Here is a 27,032-nt window from a genome sequence, read left to right on the forward strand (position 1 = left end):
GCTGGATTCAGGAAATGCAATGGCACAGCACACACTGAAGCCATTATGTTTATTGCTCATAGATGCTGGATTCAGGAAATGCAATGACACAGCACACCCTGAAGCCATTATGTTTATTAATATGAGTGCAGTAACTTTAAAACAATGTTGGGTGTAACGGAATACATGTAACAGCTTTACATATTCAAAATACAAAAATAAAGTAATTGTAAACCCCATTACATTTTCAAGCACCTGTATTCAGAATACAGTTACTTTGTAATTTTTTAGAACACTCTGTGTTGTGCTCAATCGCATGAGAAACACTATTTTTCTGAACACCACACAAGCACGTGGATACTGCTCTCCATACCAGAGCAGGTGCGATGCTCCAGACCGTGAACACAGCTCAAACGCACATGGATGACACTGCATACTTGTCATCTTGTTCACTTGGTAGCGAGAATGTCAAAGCTGGGGGCATTTGGATCATTTAGGTACACGCAGTATTGTTTCTTTTTAACAGAAAGTGGACGGAATATTGCAGTTGACAGCACACTCTGCTTTCTTCAAAGAAAAACTCTGTCAGTGTCTAAGGATTCCACGTCGAATTTAAAGAAACATCTCGAGGTAGGTAATTACTAGATCCTAACTATGATAGTAAGCTAGCGACTAGCTCTAAGTTAATGAAATTTGCGGACAAATAGCTAGCTGCCAATTTAAATTTGCATGGATGTAAATAAAAATGTGTGTAATCGTTCAGACTTCTGTTGCCATGGTTATGTTATGGTTTGGTAACTCAGTACAGGGTCCAGATTCACAAAAAATTTTCATAAGAAAAAAATTAAGAAAGTTCAGAGAATAAATTATTAAAAGTTCGCAAGAACGTTCCTAAGTGCAATTCTTGAAAAATTCTTAAGTTCTCAAATTTTTTCTTAAGAATAAAAAGACAGGCTTTGACATTGTCTGATCGGCCTGCTAATGGAGTTGCCTTGACTAATAGCCTACAACAAATTCAATACTTCAACACTAATAAATCGTAACATCAAATGGATCTTTTTTTGTTATTAAAATTTTTTACTGATTCCAAGACAGACAAAAATACATTTAACTACAAAATTATGCATTAGGAATCAACTTATAACCAGTACTATAGAACCAGTACTCCACTCTCATATAGGTCACCGAGTGTAGTAACCCCCCTACCAATCCACTCTGACCAACAGAAAGGGGACTTATTAATATGTAATTTAGGATTCAGCCATATGCTTGAGGCAACATTTAAATAAATGTCTGAATTAAACACTCTGGACACTTTACTCCTAACCACGTGCAAATGTGAAATAACAGGGTGTGACTTAACTTCTCCGGTTAGTTTGATCGAAAGGCTTTGCAATGGCGGAATAGGGGCAAGAACTTCTTGTTCAATAAGAAACCAGGAAGGGGCTCTCTCAGGTGGAAGTGACCAATGAGCCAAATGTCTAAGACCGAACGCATAATAATAAAACAAAATCTTGGGTAGGCCTAGCCCACCCTTGTCAATCGGCCTATGTAACTTATTGAAATGTAACCTGGGACGTTTTCCATTCTAAATAAAAGACTTCGCTATGCTATCACATTGACTGAAATAAGAGAGGGGGACATCTACAGGGAGAGACTGTAGCAGGTAGTTGATTTTTGGAATACAGTTCATTTTAATAACATTAACCTTCCCAATCATCGATAAATGTAATGAAGCCCACCTGCTCACATCGCTCGAAAACCTTTCAATTAAAGGGTCAAAATTAACTAAATCACATAAATTTGCAGGGAATAAAATGCCCAAATACTTAATGCCCTGTTTGGGCCAATGAAAGGTGCCCTTTAAAATCCGTTTTTTTAAAATTTGCCTTGAAAATCCGTTACTGGGCAGTACGCTGTCAGCGCCAAAGCTTCGGATTTAGACTAATTAACTCTGTATCCTGAAAATTTAGAAAAGGAATGAATAATTCTGTGGAGGCAAGGCATAGATCTAGTAGGGTCGGAGACAAATAATAAAATATCATCTGCGTAAAGCAGAAGCTTATGTGCCACACCTCCTGCCACCACCCCTAGAAAATCATCCTCCTTTCTTATTGCGGCTGCTAATGTTTCCAGGGCAAGACAGAACAATAATGGGGAAAGAGGACAACCCTGCCGGGTGCACCTATTCAGAGTAAAATAATCTGAAATTAATCCATTTGTTTGTACCGCTGCTACAGGATGTCTATAAAGTAACTTAATCCATCCAATAAAAGTATTCCTGAACCCATATATTCCAAAATCTTAAAAAGATAATCCCATTCTACCATATCAAACGCATTTTCGGCGTCAAGTGAGATGGCAGCGACCGGAGTCTGATCATTCGCTACTGACCACATGATGTTGATTAGACGCCTATGTTATCAGAAGAGCTGCAGCCCCGAATAAACCCCACCTGATCTATATGTATAAGAGATGTCATAACTTAATCGGTTAGCCAGAATTTTTGACAACATTTTTACATCTAGCTGGATCAGGGAAATTGGACGGTAACTCTTACACTCACTTGGATCTTTGTCCTTTTTATGAATCAGACTGATCCGGGCTTGTGTCATGGTTGGGGGAAGCTTTCCATTCTTTAACGATTCCATATAAACTTCTAGTAGAAGTGGAGCCAATTCTGTAGCATAAGTTCTAAAAAATTCAGCGGCAAAACCATCTGGCCCCGGAGCCTTGCCTGTAAGGTAAGGCCTTAATTACCTTGTCAATCTCCTCCAAGATTATCTCAGAATCAAGATAATTTTTTTGCTCAGTCGTCAGTTTAAGGAGTTCTAATGGTTCCACAAAGTTCCTAATATCTTCATCAGTAGATGAAGACATGGAACTATAGAGATCAAGATAGAATTCTTTAAAAACATTATTAATATCAGTGGCCGAGGTAAAAATTTCACCACCAGCAGATTTCACTGAGGGAATGGTAGAAAAAGACTCTCTCTGTTTTATATATCTAGCCAAAAGTTTTCCTCCTTTGTCCCCTGACTCAAAATATGAGTCTTGCCCTGAATAACCAAAACTCCACCTTCCGCGAAAAAATTGTATTATATCTGTATTTCAAATGGGTCAGTTCTCTGAGGCCATTAGACGACATTCGGCGCTTTAGCACTGCCTGACACTTTTAATATTCTCTTTCAATTCCACTAGTTCTCGTGCTTTGGATTTTTTGATGAATGTGGCATACTGTATGATCCAACCCTAAGAACAGCCTTAAGTGCCTCCCAAGCCACGCCCATAGAGGATACTGAGGACCAGTTGGTCTCCATATAAACATTGATTTCAACCTTTAACATTTGTTGAAAATCAGGATTTTGCAAAAGGGATACATTAAAGCGCCAACTATATGATTTCTTTTTCTCCATATGTGGCAACACCTCTAAACTCAGCAGGGCGTGATCTGAGACTAAGATGTTTCCAATTGAGCAATCAACAACAGATGAAATGAGGGATTTAGATATATATTAAAAAAAATCTATTCTAGAATAAATCTTATGGACTGATGAAAAAAAATTTATTGTCCCTCCCAAATGGGTTCAAAAGTCTCCAAATATCTGTAAGTCCAAGATTTTTACACATTCTGTGAAGCGTCAATGTTGCTCTAGGGGGCTTACCCACTTTTGCTTCACTATGATCAAGGACTGAGTCCATCAAAAAATTAAAATCTCCTCCCAATATTATATCAAGAAAAGAAACAAAAACTTCAGTAGACAAGAGGTTCTTTTTGAGGAAATTAAAAGAAAATAGTTCTCCTTGGGAAGCTTGATAATTATATCACGTTGGAAATTAAGAGGTGGGAAAATGGGAAAGGGTGGCAAGGCTGTCTCCACTGTGCCAAACTCTGATATGGATGTGCATGGGGGTGAAAAAGAAAGTCTCAGCTTTCTAATGTTATACAATTGAAGTCAGAAGTTTACATACACTTAGGTTGAAGTCATTAAAACTAATTTTTTCACCACTTAATACTAGCAAACTATTGTTTTTATCTAATTTGTGCAAGACACAAGTAATATCTCCAACAATTGTTTACAGACAGATTGTTTCACTTTTAATTGACATTATCACAATTCAAGTGGGAAAGTTAACTGTACCTTTAAGCAGCTTGGAAAATTCTATAAAATTATGTCAAGCCTTTAGACAATTAGCCAATAAGCTTCTGATAGGAGTTGTACTGAATTGGAGGTGTACCTGTGGATTTATTTTAAGACCTACCTTCAAAATCATGGGACAATTAAAAGAAATCAGCCAAGACCTCAGAAAAAAAACGGTGGACCTCCACAAGTCTGCTTCATCCTTGGGAGCAATTTCCAAATGCCTGAAGGTACCATGTTCATCTGTAAAAACAATAGTACGCAAGTATATACACCATGGGACCACGCAGCCATCATACCGCTCAGGAAGGAGACGTACTCTGTCTCCTAGAGATGAACGTAGTTTGGTGCGAAAAGTACAAATCAATCCCAGAACAACAGCAAAGGACCTTGTGAAGATGCTGGAGGAAAAAGGTAGACAAGTATCCATGTCCACAGTAAAACGAGTCTTATATCGACATCTTACAAGATCTTACTTTTTGGAGAAATGTCCTCTGGTCTGATGAAACAAAAATTTAACAGTTTGGCCATAATGACCATCGTTATGTTTGGAGGAAAAAGGGTGAGTCTTGCAAGCTGAAGAGCACCATCCCAACCATGAAGCATGGGGGTGGCAGCATCATGTTGTGGGGGTGCTTTGCTGCAGGAGGGACTGGTGCACTTCACAAAATAGATGGCATCACTAGAAAGGAAATGTATGTGGATACATAGAAGCAACATCTCAAACATCAGCCAGGAAGTTAAAGCTAGGTCACAAATGGGTCTTCCAAATGGACAATGACCCCAAGTATACCTTCAAAGTTGTGGCAAAATGGCTTAAGGACAACAAAGTCAAGGTATTGGAGTGGCCATCACAAAGCCCTGACCTCAGTCCGATAGAAAATTTGTGGGCAGAACAGAAAAAGCATGTGCGAGCAAGTAAGCCTACAAACCTGACTCAGTTACACCAGTTCTGTCTGGAGGAATGGGACAAAATTCCAGCAACTTATTGTGAGAAGCTTGTGGAAGGCTACCCAAAATGTTTGACCCAAAAAAACAATTTAAAGGCAATGCTACCAAATACTGACAAAGTGCATGTAAACTTCTGACCCACTGGGAATGTGATGAAAGAAATAAAAGCTGAAATAAATCATTCTCTGTAAGGTGTATGTAAACCTCTGACTTCAACTGTAATTATTATGTTTCTATGAACTCTAAAGATCGCGGAAAGTGAGCGCTATGCAGCGCATCTGTTTGAGTTAGCATGATTGCTCACCACATTAAGAAGCAAACAGCATTTATTGTTTGAATTTGGTGATAACATTTACATAGTTTGAAAGCTGAAATAAAAATATAAATTAATCACAAAACAGTCAGAAATGTGTTTTGGTCTAAAATCACATTTCTACATAAACAGCCTGTGGTGATGTGTGTGTGTGGCTGAGCGACATCTGTGGAGAGCAAGCTGGGAGAAGGAGAACGGTAAGGATTGACACCTTTGGGAAATTATCTCTAACAGCTGTACTGTGTTTCAGTGAGAGCTGGAGGGGGATAAAAGGGGTGTCCAGACTGCCAGAGGATAGAGAGAGACACACACAGCCGAGTTTGTGTTGTGCTGAAAAGCCAATACTTTGTTACACTGAAAAGTGCTGTCAATAAAAGACTGCATGGATTGTTTACCCGGCTTAATAAAGAGAGCAAGATACTTGTCATAGTGGTGCCGAAACCTGGGATTTGGGAAACCTGGGAAAACGCTGTCATGGAATCCTCACCGCTGGCCGAAGTAATCAAGACCCTCACCGGCATCCACCAAGCTCTCCATCAGGCTCTGCCTGAGCTGCATGTGGAACAGGAGCAGCGGTTCAATGCACTCTTCCAAGCAGAGGACCGGCAGGTGCTACGGAGCTTGGTACAGCAGGAGGGGACTTCAGCCATGACCCCGGACCCACCTATGGCCGTGCCACACATCACGCTGATGAAGATGGGAGCTCAGGATGACCCGGAGGCATTCCTTGAGCTCTTCGAGCAGATAGCTGGAGCATGGAAGCTGTCCTTAGAGGATTCCCTGCAGGGGATTTCCCACTGGAGCAGACGCGAGACCCTCAGACAAGGGAGGATACAACCCAATTATTAATACCGCAGAGCCATCAGGAAATGTTATTCCAGACGGCTCATTATAATTTGATGGCGGGTCACTTAGGGCAAGAAAAACACTGAACCATCTAATGGCCCATTTTTATTGGCTGGGCATTCGCGGGGATGTTCGCAGGGGGTGTGCGGCATGCCATGAATGTCAGCTGGTGAATCCGCCGGCCACCACAAGAGCGCCATTGCGCCTCCTTCCATTGATCAAGGTCCCCTTCGAAAGAATTGGCATGGACCTTGATGGGCCATTAAAGCGGACGGCATGTGGGCATCGCTTTGTGTTGGTTCTGGTGGACTACGCAACGCGATATCCGGAAGCAGTACCTCTGCGCAACATGTCAGCACATAGTGATGTGGAGGCATTCTTCAGAATAATCTCCAGAGTGGGGATTCCAAAAGAAATCCTCACTAATCAGGACACGATGCTTATTTTACTTACACTACGCAAACTGTATGAATTATTGGGGATTAAATTGATTCAGACCAGCGTTTACCACCCCCAAACGGATGGCTTGGTCGAACAATTTAATCAGACAATTTAATCAATCAATATGATTCGTAAGTTCATGCACGAAGACGCTCGGAATTGGGACAAGTGGCTCGAGCCCCTATTATTTGCAGTACGAGAGGTCCACGGGGTTCTCCCCATTTTAATTACTGTACGGGCATCGACCACACGGTGTGCTCGACATCCTATGGAAAAATTGGAAGGAGGAACCTTCAAACAGCAAAAACTAAATTCAATACGTTCCTGACCTGTGTGCAAAACTCCACACACTTTTAACACAGGAGAATTTGCTCCAGGCTCAAGAATGTCACAGCCGGCTGTATAATAGGGGTACTCGGCTACGGAAATTTACACCGGGAGAAAAAGTTCTTATATTAATCACCACATCGAGCTCTAATTTACTTGCAAAGTGGCAAGGGCCCTTTGAGGTCACATGGCGAGTCGGGGAACTTGATTATGAGGTGAAATGAACGGATAGAGGCGGAGTACGTCAGATTTACCACCTCGATCTCCTAAAACCATGGAGAGAGGCGGTCCCCATGACATTGGCGATGGTGATTCCGGAGAGGGAGGAGCTTGAACTGGAGGTGTACTTAAAAGCCACCGATCGAGTCACCCTGGTCACTTGACGAGACCACCTCTCACCATCACAAGTCATGGAGGTGTTCTCGTCTCTTCCAGGTCATACGAATCTCATAGAGAACCATTTCGAGACGATCCTGGGAGTAGTGGTACGCAGTCGCCCCTACCGATTACCCGAGCACAAAAAAGAAGTGGTTCAGGAAGAATTAAAGGCTCCCATGCTAGATATGGGAGTAATAGAAGAATCCCACAGTGACTGGGCCAGCCCAATGGTGCTGGTCCCGAAGAGTGATGGCTCGGTCCGGTTCTGTGTGGATTATAGGAAAGTCAATGCGGTGTCTAAATTTGATGCGTACCCAATGTCTCGGATTGATGAACTGCTTGATCGGTTAGGTGTGGCTTGCTTTTATTTGACACTGGATTTAACAAAGGGATATTGGCAGATCCCCTTAACTCCCATGTCCTGTGAAAAGACGGCATTTTCCACACTATTCAGATTACACCAATTTGTGATGCTTCTGTTCGGTTTTTCAGGGCCCCCCGGCTACATTTCAGTGGCTCATGGACCGAATCACAATGACAATCAGGACTCACTGCAAACCCAAAGAAGTGCGCAATTGGGCGGGTGGAATTACGGTATCTGGGCTTCCACTTGGGTCATGAGCAGGTGCGGCCCAAAATTGATAAAACAGCAGCAATTGCAGCCTGCCCGAGAACTAAGACCAAAAAGGAGGTGAGACATTTCCTGGTGCTGGCTGGCTATTATCGTAGGTTTGTGCTTAATTATTCGACCGTCGTCGAATCGCTGACTGGTGTCAGGAGCACAACCTCTCCCTCAACATCAGTAAGACAAAGGAGCTTGTGGTGGACTTCAGAAGAAAAGACAGAGAACACAGTCCCATCACCATCAATGGAGCACCAGTGGAGAGAGTCAGCAGCTTCAAGTTCCTGGGTGTCCACATCACTGAGGAACTCACATGGTCCGTCCACACTGAAGTTGTTGTGAAGAAGGCTCATCAGCGCCTCTTCTTCCTGAGACGGCTGAGGAAGTTTGGAATGAACCGCCACATCCTCACACGGTTCTACACCTGCACTGTGGAGAGCATCCTGACTGGCTGTATCTCCGCCTGGTACGGCAATAGCACCGCCCACAACCGCAAAGCACTGCAAAGGGTGGTGCGAACTGCCAAACACATCATCGGAGGTGAGCTTCCCTCCCTCCAGGAAATATATACAAGGCGGTGTGTGAAAAAAGCTCGGAGGATCATCAGAGACTCCAGCCACCCGAGCCATGGGCTGTTCTCACTGCTACCATCAGGTAGGCGGTATCGCAGCATCAGGACCCGCACCAGCCGACTCCATGATAGCTTCTTCCCCCAAGCAATCAGACTTCTGAACTCTTGATCTCCCACGATCAAAATACATCAGCCCTGCACTTTATTACTCTTTTATCTCACACTGGACTGTCATAAATTATATTACTGTTATTATATTATGTCTCTCTTAACAACTGACTATCAAACGACAGCCTGAATGTCAATACAGTACAATACTGTACATTCTATATATATATATATATATATATATATATATATATATATATATATATATATATATATATATACTTTTTTTATATATATTTTAATTTTTAATTTTTATTGAATAATGTGTATCTATATAGTATCTATATAGTAAAAAACAAAAAAACAAAAAAAAAACAAAAACGAAAACAGCATATTGTATACTGTACAGTGTATGTTATTATTTGTATATTGTTGAGTGTAATTATGTGTATAACAGATGTTTAAATTGTGTTGTGTTAATTTGATGTTATTGAAAATTGGTATATGTCTCATCACTGTCACGACTGCTATGTTGATCGGAACTGCACCCAAGAATTTCACACACCATTGCACTTGTGTATATGGCTGTGTGACAATAAAGTGATTTGAAATGAACACTAATTCACATTACACATTCACTATTTCAAAGATTTGCCAGCCAAAAACAAGGATCTTTAAAAACAACATTAGATAATAATGGCATATTACAAATAATTCTTCCATCTGTGCATTTATAAATAAGTATTCTAAAAGTATTCTGAATATGTTATATTTTTTATTTTATTTTTTGCAATGCAACGGAATACTTTACTGAATTTCCCTTTGTTCAGCCTGCCCCTTTTAGTGTTTTGCTCTTATGGATTTTGTCATCTAACTACCCATTCATATTGGAATTACTGAGGAGAGTCGATCAAAATGGATTACGTGAAGGAGCACAATGTATTTTTCACCAAGAGTTGATGGTGTGAGTCTGCAGCACCACTTTACTACGTAGAAATGCTTGTGAGGTGTTCTGCTGTCATGTTCGTTTTTTCGAACACTGAGGTAAATCAGATCTGGCAGATCACATTTGGAAAGCTTTGACACTACTTTTTCATGATAAAAGAGTTTACTTGTTATACGTTATTTTCTTCTTAATTTTAAGGGTTCAACTTGTTATACATGATTTTCTTAATTTTAAGGGTTCAATTTGTTATACATGATTTCTTAATTTTAAGGGTTCAACTTATGCATGATTTTCTTAATTTTAAGGGTTCAACTTGTTATACATGATTTTCTTAATTTTAAGGGTTCAATTTGTTATACATGATTTCTTAATTTTAAGGGTTCAACTTGTTATACATGATTTTCTTAATTTTAAGGGTTCAATTTGTTATACATGATTTCTTAATTTTAAGGGTTCAACTTGTTTTACATGATTTTCTTAATTTTAAGGGTTCAACTTGTTATACATCATGTTCTTAATTTTAAGGGTTCAAACTTAATATGCATGATTTTCTTCTTAATTTTTAGGGTTCATCTTATTAATTTGTGTTAAAATGTGTAGTTGACATGAAATTTCAAACAGTGACAGCTCGTATTATTTCACATGCAAATTCATGACATTCAAGGAAATTACTTTCAAAATTAATTTGCCACCCCACATTTTTAAAAGGCTTAAATGTGATTAAAATTGTTGTAAACAATAAATAATAATAAAACTTTTGTGGGTCTTATGAATGAAGTACTCTTGTTTTAAAACTTCCCCCTTTGCTTCCATTTTTTATGACATCCCCTTAACACTTTAAATTACACATGATAACCATTGGCAACTCTACAACCTGTAAATCCACTTCGCTAACTAATAACATTTGGAAATCAACAGCATAGATATCTGTAAAACAACCACTAGACCAGAAGTTCCAAGACACAATTTGAAGGTGGCTGCGCACTAATTTCTCTGGTGCAAAAGGTGAATACATTTAAGAGAGAGTATTCAGTATTCAGCCCAGAATACTCTTTTTTTTTTTTTTTTTTTTTTAAGTATTCTGCCCAACTCAGCATTAGAAGCACATGGGAGTTTGCATTATTTGAAGATATCTATTGTTGATGTTTTTGTTTTTGTTTCTGTATCTGTAGCAGTTATGAACTGGCATAACTAGCAAACAAAATCCTAAGTGATGTCGGCTGGAACTCACTCTGATATTCTTGGATCGGGTCTGGACCAGACTGCCGCTGCGCACGACAAATACTGGTGCTCCATTCACTTCATTGTCAGCTTTGTGTCGCAGCCAGTCCTCATATCCCTGTATATGTGAGTGAAAATGAAAAAATACAGACAAGGATTTTTAGCTGTTTATCCTCCAATCATACTGGTACAACATAGTGTACATGTCATGATGTGTGAACATGAACTTTGACATGAAATGAGACAACAGCGAGATGAGATGAGGTTCATGTGCTCACCTGCTTGATGGCAGTTACAGTGATGACAAAAAACAGAGGAAGTCCACTTGTTATAGGGGAAGTGGGTGTGTCAATCATTAACTGAAGAGGAGAGAGAGCAGTTGGTTATACAACAGGGCAGAATTGTTGTATCCTGAGTAGGGCTGAAACGATTAGTCAACGTTATCGACAATGTCGACAATAAAAAAATTTCGTTTTCAAATAGTTGTTTGATCTCATTTAACGTAACATGAGATAACATTCAACTATAATGATGATGCTTAAGAGCAGCACCGCAGTTCGCACCTGACTGAGGAGAGGAAGAATTACACACTTTTACACTTTCACAGCTTCAGGTGATGTAGATCGCAAAGTATGAGGGAATTATATGTCCCAATCTAAGGGGAAGAGACTGAAACTGCACCTGGCTGAGACACACTCTGTCGCAGGGATGCTCATCCCTCGAGTACGCATGCTTGCTGCAGCTAGATTATAACGTGATTGCTTGCAACTGATTGCATCATATGTCACTGTGCATTTCTTATCATGAAGAAAATTGGCAATACGCAGCTTTATTAATGAGAGTTTGTTTTTTTGTGAGTTAAAGATGGATTGAAGTGAACAGAAAGGTGAGAGAGGTAGTCTTCGCGCCATTATACACTGCAACAAAATAAATTTTTGATATAAGATATTTAGACTTGCTTTTTAGAGAATAGATCTTGAATATAAGTATATTTTGTCTTTGCTGCATCCACAGAAGTATAACCAGGTGAAAAAACACACTTATATACAAATTAAATACACTTGTAAGAGAATGTATCTTAAATAAAGCAAGTCTAAATATCTTATATGTTTCTTTTCAAGTAAATGTATCTTGTTTTAAGGATTTTAGACAATTTTAAATGGAAAACAAGACAAAACGCTTGATAACAATAGGATTTTTTTGCAGTGAATTTCTTTACTGAATTAAACTTAATAAAAAGTTTTTTTTTTTCCCTTTTATTCAGTGAATGTCATTTAGAGCTATTTTTAAAAGATGATTGTGTCCTCTTTATTGTTAGTAAGCATGTTTAATACAACCTTTTAATTCGGGGCACAAGCTGAATAATTGGTTAAGAGTTCATTATTAATCACTGCAATAATCACAGAATAATCATTATAATAATCGTTAGATTAATCGATTATCAAAATAATCATTAGTTGCAGCCCTGATCCTGTGACATTTTCAACTCCATTGACTGACAAATCAAAGCAGCATTCTTACTGTAAAGTACAGACAGACAGACAGACAGACAGACAGATGGATGGATAAACAGAGATAGACAGACAGACACAGACAGATAGGCAGACAGGCAAATAGAAATACAGACAGACAGGTAAACATACATATAAACAGATAAAGTCATATAGTTAGACAGACAGACAGTTAAACTGACAGATATATACACAGACAGAGATAGATAGACAGACAGGGATAGACAGAAACAGGTAAAAAGACAGAAAGACAGACACATACAGACAGACTGACAGAAAGGCATATGGATTGTTAGACAGAGAGACAGACAGAAAGACAGGCAAACACAGATAGACAAATACACAGACAAACAGAGAGATAGAGAGACAGACAGACAGACAGACAGACAGACAGGGAGACATACAGAAAGACTGAGAGATAGATAGACAGATGGACAGAAAGACAGACACATACATATAGAGACAGACAGGCATATGGATAGACAGACTGATAGATAGATAGACAGACAGATACCGTAGATAGACAAAAAGACAGACAGGCACATGGACAGATAGACAAATACAGATAGATAGACAGACAGACACAGAGATAGAGACAGATATACAGACAGATGGAGACAGACAGATAGGTGCAACAGACAGATCCAGATAGATAGACAGACAAATACAGATAGATAGATAGACAGACAAGTACAGACAGACAGACACAGATAGACAGATATGGATATACAGAGAGACAGATATACAGACAGTGTGTGGTTGAAGTTTGAAGAACAAGAGTCTTATAATGTCAAATTAAATAAGTGCATTAACATGGTTACAAAATTAATGGTGTTACCATAATGAATCATATGCATTAATGTTCTAATTTTAACAGACATATGTATTACTTAAACTGAATACAAGAAGAGTAGAAACAGAAGGGAATGAATCAGTGACCAAACAAAAGAAATATTACACATCTGCGAGCATATGACAGCACTAAGACTGCTGTGATATGTCACACATAAAAGCTGCCAATGTCTATAAAGCACTATCTGCTCCAAGCAGCAGAGTCATCATCATCATCATCATCATCATCATCATCATCATCGGCGGCGGCAGGAAAACTCACACACACTACTGAGAGCTGGGTCAGGACTTACCTGAACTAAGAAAATGATGAGAAAATAAAAATTGGCTATTCTTCTGAATTGCTCAAACAAATTCTTGGGGACGAAGTTCCATATGGTGTACTACAAAGAGAAAACAATGAGAGCGTGGAGCATTTTACTGTCAAATTCAACGGCAGAGTAGGAAAACAGTGCACATGTGACAGTCAAATGACTCCATATTTACATCTGCATCTCTGCTAATGATAGCCTCTTCAAATTCATGGGGAATGAAGAATCATGCTGTTCATTCTTACCTTTGAGGAAATTATCCTGTTGTCTGCAAACCTCTGAGGAGTGTAAAGGCCATGCTGCGGGAACTTGTTTGCAATGTAAACGGTGCGTGTGTCACTCTGATGGGGAGGGTCAACGCCCTGAAAGAGATGAGGAGGGAAGGCTCAGTTAGTGACAGACAGACATTTCTATACTGCACTTCACATTTGGGAACAGGAACAGTGCTTGCAGGGTGATCAATATATATAAATTGCTCTTTATTTCTTTTTATCGCAACACTTGCAAGGTGCACAATGTTTCGATATTGCTCCTCTTTTTATTCTTCATAAATTTCTGCAAGAGTCTAAAACCTTAACTTTCTTAAACTGTCCATTTGCTGCCTTGCAACACTGGCAGAAATGAGGTCCCTTCATATTTCACAAGTTGTGGGTCGAACCTACAGCAAGAGGTTGTGTGATTATAAATCATTTTACGTGTACCAGCATGAATCACTATGAGTCTATATGGTAACAGATTAGAGAAGATCACAGTAACACAACACCTAATATTTCATGAGTTGGCAGACGGAGAACATTAAGTTTCAGACCTCTAAAATGTGTTTTAAATGTTTTTCTTCACTCTACAGATACTATTACACAGCATTTTTGCAATTTCTGCATTTCTTGATGTATTAGCTATGAGGTAGCATCATGTAACGAGACAAAATTAGATCGCTCCAACACTGCGCATTTGCAGTGAAGACAGCTTTGATGAATATAAACATGAGCGATAACTTTATTGCATCACTCACATACAGAGATGTGGTACAACACATTCACATGTCCAATGAACAGGTTTATACCCATTTATATGTGTAAAATCTAAAGTTCAGTAAATATGCGCTTCCCCACTTTGCGTGCTCACAAGCTGCTGGAAGTTGCACGAGAGAAGTAGAGAGGGATGCGATTTCTCCGCATTACGAACGTGAAACATGCGGGAATTATTAAAATTGTGCTCATCCCCGCAATCCCATGCCGTGTCTCAGGCCCAGAGTTATTTTTCGTTATTGAGGTTTAAATCTGGCCACTTGTCTGGTCGGGCAAGTAAAATTCTCTTTAACTTGTCCTTTCAAAAATCCACTTGTCCTGGGGAAGCGGGGAAGCGTAAATGTCGAGCCCTGTGTATGATGTTCCCTATTCTCATTATGATAATTGTGATCACATTTAATAAGTTGTACAATAGAACTCTCACAGATGAAAACTGTAACAAGTGTCTGTGAATGAGACATGCAAACCATTAAAAAATAATGCGTGGATAAACCGCTACACTCGCAGTCTGGCTGCTAGAATTAATATTACACCATGTATACAGAGATTAGAGTTTGTATTGTGTGTTTTGTAGTTTAATGTTTGTTACATGCTGTTTATTGCCTCATTTTAGTTTAATACATTACTACAGCTGTTAGAGGTTCATTATACTCTCTCGGTGAGCAATTCATCAGGATTACCGTTAACACAAGGGCATGGGGGGGGGGGTTGCAGCGTTAAGCATTTGCATATTTCCATTGATCATGGTAGAAATAATGGGGGGTTGTATTTGCTTGTTTTGATTATTGGGGGGTTACCTCCCCCCATCCCCCCTGGAATCTACGCCCCTGCGTTAACACTGTGGCGGTTATCAAATAATCGTCTGATCTCGTTTTTTTTAGATAACCATGATTATTATTGTGCACATCAAATTCCAATCACATTTTAGTGATAAAATGATTAAACTAAATCTCAAAGGTTTTGCTTCGTAAGAAAAAAGGGCTCTTGGGTTTAATCAAAGAACATAAAAATAACGTGAAGAAATTAGGACAGAAATATTTTACTATTGCATAATATAATAAAAATATCTCAAAAAATTATAATTAGATTTTCTATATATACATATGAGTTCAAAAAACAACAGTGTAAAATGTAAAATTGACCAAAACTACAGCTGACCAAAAAAAAGAGACATATTTTAAGTATTTAGAAATATTTTGATATTTAAAATATTATTTTTCATGTCACTCATAAGTTTATTAATGCCTTAAAAGAAAATCATATATCCCTATTTTATTATTTGAGTGTGGCAGATCTCTGACTTCCCTACGGAGGAAGCGGGAGCCGGGTGAACAGTTCAAAGAAGACTTTAATTAGACACAGTTCCCTTGGACACAACATAAAACTGCTTTTCAGCACAGACTCGCCAGCACACACACAGACAGCTCCATGTGTCGCTCACACTGTTGGCCTTCCCGGCCCAACGCAGAATGCACACGTTCGTCGGCTGCATGCATCTCTCTCTCTCTCTCTCTCTCTCTCTCTCTCTCTCTCTCTCTCTCTCTCTCTCTCTCCTGATTGTGGTAATTCAGTGGTAGGCATCCATCCTTACGGCCCGGCCATACCCTCCTCGTCACATTGAATTATATATTTCAAAATGACTTCTTAGGGCGTATGCAGCTTAAGAAATATGACAATTTATATTACAATTAATCTTGAAAGGCCTAAAAGAGACAATCAATCATCATAATAACAATTATTTGTTTCACAATTAATCGTCAGACAAATTTCATAATCATAACAGCCCTAATGGGCACCATACAATTTATGCAAGTGTATTGTCATTTATTCCTCATTTAAATCAGCATACATTTGTAATATAAGCACAAAGTACTTAAACCAGCCCTTCTGGCACCAACAATCATCTATGCGATTATCTAATCAGCCAATGGCAGCAGTGCAGTGCATAAAATCATGCAGATACAGGTCAGGAGCTTCAGTTAATGTTCACATCAACCATCAGAATGGGGAAAAATGTGATTTCAGTGATTTGGACCGTAGCATGACTGATGGTACCAGATGGGCTGGTTTGAGTATTTCTGTAACTGCTGATCTCCTGGGATTTTCACACACAACAGTCTCTAGAATTTACTCCGAATGGTGCCAAAAACAAAAAAACATCCAGTGAGGGACAGTTCTGTGGATGGAAATGCCTTGTTGATGAGAGAGGTCAACAGAGAATGACCAGACTGGTTTGAACTGACAAAGTCTATGGTAACTCAGATAACCGCTCTGTACAATTGTGTTGAGAAGAATATAATCTCAGAATGCTATTCTGAGATGCGGGTTGGTGCTGTTTTGGTGGCACGAGGGGGACCTACACATTATTACGCAGGTGGTTTTAATGTTGTGGCTGATCGGTGTATAATGGCTTTGGCCTGTGGGACACATGGCGGCTCTTTGCATAGATACAAACTCACGGTCAACCTGGTGCATTATGCAAACACTCCTCCAGGAGCACTGCTGTGCTGTATGCTGCACATTTTCTTTTACTATCAGGCCAATATAATGAAACCTTGACTGACTGATAGATTTGCTCTTACAGAGGTTCTTCCAATGAATCATGTCTGAAGAAGACAAGGAAATCTCATGCTTGTGTGCTACTTGGCCACGTCATCCAACCCCCCAGGCAACACATGAATTAAATTAATGTCTGAATCTCTTGACTGAACCTTTGTGTGTTTGCTCTCCAATCACCTATTTACACTCCTAGAGTCAGATGCCATGACTCATTCTGTATGCCAACACAAACAACTTAGGCTCTTTTCCAAAAAGCCTTTGTGCCGAGCTTCAAAAAGTACATGCTAACTGATCCATAGCAATATTAGGACATTCTACAAATAATATTAGCCTATAGAAGATTGTGAAAAGGATGTTCCCAAGGAAGTAAACTCTAATCCAATCCCTATTGAGCAGCCTTGATGTCAACTGCACAAATATGTAGCACACACAAATTACACATATACAAGATTTGTGTATCCGGGTGGTGGAGGACGAATCTCAGTTGCCTCCGCGTCTGAGACCGTCAATCCGTGCATCTTATCACGTGGTTTGTTGAGTGCGTTACTGCGGAAATGTAGTGCGTGTGGAGGCCCACGCTATTCTCTGCGGCTTCCACGCACAAATCACCACGAGCCCCACTGAGAGCAAGAACCACACATTATAGTGACCACAAGGAGGCTACCCCATGTGACTCTACCTTCCCTAGCAACCAGGCCAATTTGGTTGCTTAGGAGACCTGGCTGGAGTCACTCAGCATGCCCTGGATTCGAACTCGCGACTCCAAGAGTGGTAGTCAGCACACACACACACACACACACACACACACACACACACACACACACACACACACTACTGGTCAAAATTTTTCAAACACTTGACTGAAGTGTTTCTCATGATCTTAAAAATATTTTGATCTGAAAGTGTATGTTTAAATGTTTGAAATTAGCTTTGTAGACAAAAATATAATTGTGCGCACCATATTAATTTATTTCATTATAAAACTAAAATATATTTAAAAAAAAAAGTTTTTGAAATTGGTGACTTGGATCAAATAATAAAGAAAAGCAGCCAATAAGTGCCCAACATAGATGGAAACTCCTTCAATACTGTTTAAAAAGCATCCCAGAGTGATACCTCAAGAAGCTGGTTGAGAAAATGTCAAGAGTACATGTCTACAAATTCTAGGCAAAGGGTGACTACTCTGAAGATACTAAAATATAACAGTTTTGATTTATTTTGGATTTTTTTTTTTAGTCACAACATAATTCCCATAGTTCCATTTATGTTATTCAATAGTTTTGATGACTTTAGTTACTATTATTCTAAATGTGAAAAATAATAATAATAATAATAATAATAATAAAGAATGAGTAAGTGTTTCAAAACTTTTGACCGGTTGTGCTCAAAAGTTTGCATACCCTGGCAGAAATTGTGAAATTTTGGCATTGATTTTGAAAATATGACTGATCATGCTAAAAAACTCTCTTTTATTTAAGGATAGAGATCGTATGAAGCCATTTATCACATAGTTGTTTGTCTCCTTTTTAAATCATAATGGTAACAGAAATCACCCAAATGGCCCTGATCAAAAGTTTACATACCCTTACAGACACACAAGGTGACACACACAGGTTTAAATGGCAATTAGAGGTTAATTTCTCACACCTGTGGCTTTTTAAATTGCAATTAGTGTCTGTGTATAAATAGTCCCTTTCCATCTTTATAAAGTTCCATTACCTTGTTACGCAGGTCTTTTGAAAGTTCTTTTCTGTTCCCCATGGCTCAGTATCTAGCCTGCTCAGTGCATCCACGTGAGAGCTAACAAACTCATTGACTGTTTATATACAGACACTAATTGCAATTTAAAAAGCCACAGGTGTGGGAAATTAAACTTTAATTGCCATTTAAACCTGTGTGTGTCACCTTGTGTGTCTGTAACAAGGCCAAACATTCAAGGGTATGTAAACTTTTGATCAGGGACATTTGGGTGATATCTGTTACCATTATGATTTAAAAAGGAGCCAAACAACTATATGATCACTATCCTTAAATAAAAAGACAGTTTTTTTGCATGATCAGCCCTATTTTCAAAATCAATGCCAAAATTTCTGCCAGGGTATGCAAACTTTGAAGTCAGAAGTTTACATACACTTAGGTTGAAGTCATTAAAACTAATTTTTTAACCACACCACAGATTTAATATTAGCAAACTATAGTTTTGACAAGTTGTTTAGGACATCTACTTTGTGCATGACACAAGTAATTTTTCCAACAACTGTTTACAGACAGATTGTTTCACTTTTAATTGACTATATCACAATTCCAGTGGGTCAGAAGTTTACATACACTAAGTTAACTGCGCCTTTAAGCAGCTTGGAAAATTCCAGAAAATGATGTCAAGCCTTTAGACAATTAGCTTCTGATAGGCTAATTGGAGTCAATTGGAGGTGTACCTGTGGATGTATTTTAAGGCCTACCTTCAAATTCAGTGCCTCTTTGCTTGACATCATGAGAAAGTTAAGAAATCAGCCAAGACCTCAGAAACAAATTGTGGACCACCACAAGTCTGGTTCATCCTTGGGAGCAATTTCCAAAAACCTGAAGGTACCACGTTCATCTGTACAAACAACAGCATGCAAGTATAAACCATGGGACCATGCAACCATCATACCGCTCAGGAAGGAGACGCATTCTGTCTCCTAGAGATGAACGTAGTTTGGTGCGAAAAGTGCAAATCAATCCCAGAACAACAACTAAGGACCGTGTGAAGATGCTGGAGGAAACAGGTATACAAGTATCTATATCCACAGTAAAAGGAGTCCTATATCAACATAACCTGAAAGGCTGCTCAGCAAGGAAAAAGCCACTGCTCCAAAACCACCATAAAAAAGCCACACTACAGTTTGCAAGTGCACATGGGGACAAAGATCTTACTTTTTGGAGAAATGCCCTCTGGTCTGATTAAACAAAAAATGAACTGTTTGGCCATAATGACCATTGTTATGTTTGGAAGAAAAAGGTTGAGGCTTGGAAGCTGAAGAACCCCATCCCAACCGTGAAGCATGGGGGTGGCAACATCATGTTGTGGGGGTGCTTTGCTGCAGGAGGGACTGGTACACTTCACAAAATAGATGGCATCATGAGGACGGAAAATTATATGGATATATTCAAGCAACATCTCAAGACCTCAGAAAGGAAGTTAAAGCTCGGTCGCAAATGGGTCTTCCAAATGGACAATAACCCAAAGCATACCTCCAAAATTGTGGAAAAATGGCTTAAGGACAACAAAGTCAAGGTATTGCAGTGGCTACCACAAAGCCCTGACCTCCATCTGATAGAAAATTTGTGGGCAGAACTGAAAAAGTGTGTGTGAGCAAGGAGGCCAACAAACCTGACTCAGTTACACCAGTTCTGTCTGGAGGAATGGGACAAAATTCCAGCAACTTATTGTGAAAAGAATGTGGAAGGCTACCCAAAACATTTGACCCAAGTTAAACAATTTAAAGGCAATGCTACCAAATACGAACAAAATGTATGTAGACTTCTGACCCACTGGGAATGATGAAAGAAATAAAAGCTGAAATAAATACAGTGTCATGCATAAGTTTGGGCACCCCTGATCAAAATTTCTGTTGTTAAGCAAGCAAAAGATGGCCTGATTTCCAAAAGGCTTAAAGATTTCTTTAATATTTAAGCAATTTTACTTTTTTTTTTTTATTTATCTTTTACAGTTTCAAAATAACAAAAAAGGAAAAGGGCCCAAAGCAAAAGTTTGGGCAGCCTGCATGGTCAGTACTTTTTAACACCCCTTGGCAAATATCACAGCTTGTAAAAGCTTTTTGTAGCCAGCTAAGTGTCTCTCAATTTTTGTCTGGGGGATTGTCGCACATTCTTCCTTGCAAACGGCTTCTAGTTCTGTGAGATTCTTGGGCCGCCTTGCATGCACTGCTCTTTTGAGGTCTATCCACAGATTTTTGATGATGTTTAGGTTGGGGGACTGTGAGGGCCATGGCAAAACCTTCAGCTTGTGCCTCTTGAGGTAGTCCATTGTGGATTTTGAGGTGTGTTTAGGATCATTATCCTGTTGTAGAAGCAATCCTCTTTTCATCTTTAGCTTTTTTACAGATGGTGTGATGTTTGCTTCAAGAATTTGCTGGTATTTAATTTAATCCATTCTTTCCTCTACCAGTGAAATGTTCCCCTGTGCCACTGGCATCAACACAAGCCCAAAGCATGATCGATCCACCCCGTGCTTAACAGTTGGAGAGGTGTTCTTTTCATGAAATTCAGCACCCTTTTTTCTCCAAACATACCTTTGCTCAAATTTTAACTTCAACAGTCCACAGGACTTGTTTCCAAAATGCATCAGGCTTGTTTAGATGTTCATTTGCAAACTTCTGATGCTGAAATTTGTGGTGAGGATGCAGGAAAGGTTTTATTCTCATGACTCTTCCATGAAGGTCATATTTGTGCAGGTGTCGCTGCACAGTAGAACAGTGCACCACTATTCCAGAGTCTGCTAAATCTTCCTTAAGGTCTTTTGCAGTCAAACAGGGGTGAAAGGTTTCTTGGTCTTCCAGACCTCAACTTGAACTCCACCATTCCTGTAAACTGCCATTTGCTTAGCTATCTTCTTATAGCCTTCTCCTGCTTTGTGGGCATCAATTATTTTAATTTTCAGAGTGCTAGGCAGCTGCTTAGAGGAGCCCATGGCTTCTGATTGTTGGGACAAGATATGAGGAGTCAGAGTACGTATAAAGCTTTGAAATTTGCATCACCTGGCCTTTCCAAACGATGATTGTGACATGCCATAGCCCTAACAAGCAAATTAAGGTCTGAGACCTTGGTAAAAGTTATCTGAGAGCTCAAATCTATTGGGGTGCCCAAACTTTTGCTTGGTACTCCTTTCCCTTTTTTCACTCTAAAATTGTACAAAATAAAAAGAATACACTAATATTGCTTAAAATGTTGACAAAAACATCTTTAACTTTATGCCTTTTGGAGATCAGTTCATCTTCTACTCACTTAACTATTCACAGCAACAGAAATTTTGACCAAGGGTGCCCAAACTTTTGCATGCAACTGTAATTCTCTCTACTATTATTCTGACATTTCACATTCTTAAAATAGTGATCCTAACTGACCTTTGACAGGGAATGTTTTCTACGATTAAATGTCAGGAATTGTGAAAAACTGAGTTTAAATGTATTTGGCTAAGTGTATGTAAACTTCTGACTTCAACTGTTTTATATATATATATATATATATATATATATATATATATATATATATATATATATATATATATATACACACGCACACACACACACACACAAACACACACACACACACACACACACAGGCAAAAGTTTAGAATAATGTACAGATTTTGCTCTTATTGAAAGAAATTGGTACTTTTATTCACCAAAGTGGCATTCAACTGATCACAATGTATAGTCAGGACATTAATAACGTGAAAAATTACTATTACAATTTGAAAGAAAATTTCAGAAATTCTTAAACTACTTCAAAGAGTTCTCAACCCTTCATGTGCAGCAATGACAGCTTTACAGATCCTTGGCATTCTTGCTGTCAGTTTGTCCAGATACTCAGGTGACATTTCACTCCACACTTCCTGTAGCACTTGACATAGATGTGACTGTCTTGTTGGGCACTTCTCACACACCTTACAGTCTAGCTGATCCCACAAACGCTCAATGGGGTTAAGATCCATAACACTCTTTTCCAATTATCTGTTGTCCAATGTCTGTGTTTCTTTGCTCACTCTAACCTTTTCTTTTTGATTTTCTTGTTTCAAAAGTGGCTTTTTCTTTGCAATTCTTCCCATAAGGCCTGCACCCCTGAGTCTTCTCTTTACTGTTGTACATGAAACTGGTGTTGAGCAGGTAGAATTCAATGAAGCTGTCAGCTGAGGACATGTGAAGCATCTATTTCTCAAACTAGAGACTCTGATGTACTTGTTTAGTTGTACATCTGGTCTTCTACATCTCTTTCTGTCCTTGTTAGAGCCAGTTGTCCTTTGTCTTTGAAGACTGTAGTGTACACCTTTGTATGAAATCTTCAGTTTTTTTGGCAATTTCAAGCATTGTATAGCCTTCATTCCTCAAAACAAAAGACTGACTGATGAGTTTCTAGAGAAAGCTGTTTCTTTTTTGCCGTTTTTGTCCTAATATTGACCTTAAGACATGTCAGTCTATTGCATACTGTGGAAACTCAAAAACAAACACAAAGACAATATTAAGCTTCATTTAATGAACCAAACAGCTTTCAACTGTTATTGATATAATGGTAAGTGATTTTCTAGTACCAAATTAGCAATTCAGCATGATTACTCAAGGATAAGGTGTTGGAGTGATGGCTGCTATAAATGGGGCCTGTCTATATTTGATCAAAAATGATTTTTTTCAAATAGTGATGGTGCTGTTTTTTACATCAGTAATGTCCTGACTATACTTTGTGATCAGTTGGATGCCACTTTGGTGAATTAAAGTACCAATTTTCTTCTGAAACAGCAAAATCTGTACATTATTCCAAACTTTTGGCCCCCGGTGTATATTTAAATGAAATGTGCAAAAATAAAAAAAAATAGTTTTTATTTAATAGCCTATGTTGTTACAGTAGGACCAATTATTGGATTGCATTTATGCCTCTAAAAAGTTTTTGAAAAGTCCTAAGATGTCTGTGTAATCTCATCTTTTTCAATAATTGTATTAAATTGATCTCTGATTTGCTAAATCTATAAAAGTAAAAATCGTTAATGGAACCGTTAAGGAATCAGAATCAGAAGCAGAAACTTTAAATTCATGACAATTCCCATCCCTAAATGTCTTGTTGTTTGTCTTATAATTTGGCAAAATTGAGGTTATAGAGCAGCATAGTGTTGTTGCCTACCTTTTAGAACATCCTTCGCATCAGGGGCACGCCTATGAAGCCTTAAATGGGCAAGCCATGAGGAATAAAATTTTCCTTGATATTTTGACATATAAGAAGTCATTGTACTATAAAAACATACTGTAGAACTCAAAGCGCTTTAGTCCAAAAAGAGAATTTGTTGTTCCCACTAGGGCTGCACGTTTATGACAAAAACCATTATTGCAATTATTTCCTTTGATACTGTAATTGTGATTATTAATTTTGATTATTAGAATTTACTTTAAAATACTTTGTTTGAATGCATGCCATATTCCTTATGTGGGCTATGCATCAAAACAAGCTGAGAACTGCGTTCCTGAATTGCATTAGTTTAATTTAGTTTAAATACAGTGTTATTTAAATTTTGAATAAATTATACTCAGTATAATTTAGATAGTGAGCATTACTGATATGTCTTAAGATGAATTTAAACACCTCTGATTTGCCTTTGCACTTATGCAAACAACGGCCCAAAAATATGCTTGTAAATAGAAAATTTAGGTGCAATGTTAGTACACCTAAATGGAATGCTGTAATTGACACTTCTCATGATTATATAATTGCAGCCCTAGATTCCACCCTGCAAAAACGACTTGTTTTGAAATCGGCTACATTGTGACATCACAGTCCAGTGTCATTTGAACTGTCCCTGCCTCCACAAGATACGCAATCGTCGCGGCCGGTGAGTTGACTGAAAGTGAAAGCGGCTGGGATCCTGCAACACTGAAAGCGGTACAATTGTAACTGTTACTGTACTGCAAAAAGAGTAAAGTTAGGTCCCCACCTCAGACGTTGTTGTATTCCTGTTTGCGGAAAGACTACATCTCTGCATAGCCTTCTGAAGGATCCCAACGTTAGGAATGAATGGCTGATTCAAACGTGTCAATGTGGGATTGTACATTTGAATTCTTTGGATTTATCGATGTATTCTTTTTAGAACCAAGGTGTGGTGATGGGGCGATGTCAACGGTAAGGGTTGACACCTGTGGGAAATTCCCTCTAACAGCTGTTTTTTGTTTGCAGTAAGAGCGGAGAGGGATTTAAAGGGCAATCTAGGCCGCCGGAGGAGGGAGAGAGCGACACACTATTCTGACTCCACCGGTGTCCTGGATTGCCCTTTAAATCCCTCTCCACTCTCACTGCAAACACTCTCCACAGACGTCGCTCAGCCATGCCTCCATCACCACACAAGGATTCAGACTTTGCAAAGATACATGTACTTAAAGATGCAGTGGCATGCTGTTAAGTGACAAGTGTATTTCTAATGTTTCATAATGCCTGTGTTTGTTTGATATGCAAGGAATTGTACAGTCAGCCATTTTTTTTTTTTTTTTAAATCGCAAAATAAACCATGGTCAAGAGTCCAATGGGTAGCAGATTGTGCTTATTACATGGTTTCATAAAGAAATGCATAAATCCTCACAGAATATTGATTTGAGATCAAGTTATTAAATATGGCAGAAAAATGCAGAGTGCAACGAAAAACAATGAGGTATATGGTTTTTGGTGATTTTGTAAAAGTTTTGATTCTTTCTTTCTTGGAAAATACAGTTCCACACCTGTAATGGCAGAGGGGCATTTACTTTTCAATGATATTAGCCAATCATAACAGTGGGCGTGTCTTAAAGGTGAAGTACACAGAAACTGAGCGTTTCAGACACAGGGCCAAAGACAGGGTAGAAAAAGGTCATGTAATACAGCAATATGTTGTGCAAAACAATTTCCTAACATTATAAGTGAACCTCAAGGAAGACAAAAAAATAACAAATAAATATCAGGGCTCCAGACTAAAAAAAATGACTAAGGAGCCTTTTGTTCCTAAACTGAAACGTTTAGGAGCCAAATGGCCGTTTTAGTTGCCACATTACAGAATTGCTCGATTTAGATTGTTCTTCAAAAACAAGATAAAAAGCCAAAGGAAAGACAGCTGACAGTTTGAACTCTTTGAAGGCTGATTTGCTGAGAAAGTGACTCGAATTCAAACTGCTAACCTGAGCTCAAACAAGCTCTTGTCGGGTGATTCATTTTAAAAGTCCCGGTTCAAAAGTCATTTGTTCATGAATCGGACATCATGGCTTGTGCTGTTTGTTGTTGCGTGCAGCCAGCGAGCTCATATCATCAACAGAAAAGGTGAAAAGCACCACAAGACACACTGGCGCTCTAAAGATGTATTCAATATCTCACAAGATTATATCTGATGAAATCGCATTTGAACGCACACATCCTGACTGTCGCCAATGGCGACTAGATTTTAAATTATTGTCGCAATCATTTATTTTTGGTTGCATTTGCGACCATTTTAGTCGCAGTCTGGAGCCCTGAATATGCATGTCATGACCCCTTTAAAATTCTGTCTAGGTATGCAGTGCACTAGGTTTTGGAACAGAGCTGTAGTTTTGTAGTAAATGCAGCATAAAAACGCTCAAAGACAATTAGAATGGATTTAGTATTTGACACAGTACACTTCACCAGTTGACCTCAGATCTAGTATTGAAAGCGAGTAGCCAGAAAAGGCTTTTGAAAGATGCTGTGTAATGAGTCATGCTAAAGAGATAATGAAACACAGGCTGCAATAAATCAGTGTTACAACAGAACAGGACGGCTAATCAAGTAAATCAAATTAACTGGAGAGCAAGTGATGTAGTTTCTTTTGTCTCGACAGTCCACAGTGCTGCCTGCAGAGCTGACGGTCTCCATACAGACTGTACAGAGGTGACCGAACAGGTGCCAAATAAACCTCTAGCATAGCTAAATGTACTTAGTTCAGAATTAACAAAGACAAATACTGTTTATTTAGTGAATTGGATATATACAGTATTAGGGAGAGGGCAGGAAACTAGGGAGAAATGGAGAACAAGATTCTGCAATATTGTAGGTCAAGATTTCCAAGATTTTTTAAATGTTCTAGATTTTTTAAGGCCTAGAAATCTCAGAAATGTCTCTTCCCTGATATTTCAGGTTTTCCATGACAGTGGCAACCCTGAAATAAATAAATGACTCACTCTTCTCTC

General features: G+C 38.8%; 1 protein-coding gene across 5 annotated transcripts in view; it reads right to left on the reverse strand.

The window, feature by feature from the left end:
- The window catches only part of LOC127438668 (phospholipid-transporting ATPase IF-like), a 99,327-nt gene that overhangs the window by 56,958 nt on the left and 15,337 nt on the right, over positions 1 to 27,032 (reverse strand). For all 5 annotated transcript variants that reach the window (XM_051694405.1, XM_051694404.1, XM_051694403.1 and 2 more), the window contains exons 2-5: positions 13,765 to 13,881; positions 13,502 to 13,591; positions 11,124 to 11,204; positions 10,856 to 10,963 (exon numbers count right to left, since the gene is read on the reverse strand). In XM_051694405.1, the coding sequence (XP_051550365.1) occupies positions 10,856 to 10,963; positions 11,124 to 11,204; positions 13,502 to 13,591; positions 13,765 to 13,881 (396 nt within the window). The remainder of the gene's footprint in view (positions 1 to 10,855; positions 10,964 to 11,123; positions 11,205 to 13,501; positions 13,592 to 13,764; positions 13,882 to 27,032) is intronic.

Source organism: Myxocyprinus asiaticus, chromosome 50 (genome assembly GCF_019703515.2).
Source record: "Myxocyprinus asiaticus isolate MX2 ecotype Aquarium Trade chromosome 50, UBuf_Myxa_2, whole genome shotgun sequence".
In the NCBI taxonomy this organism is placed as follows: Eukaryota; Metazoa; Chordata; class Actinopteri; order Cypriniformes; family Catostomidae; genus Myxocyprinus; species Myxocyprinus asiaticus.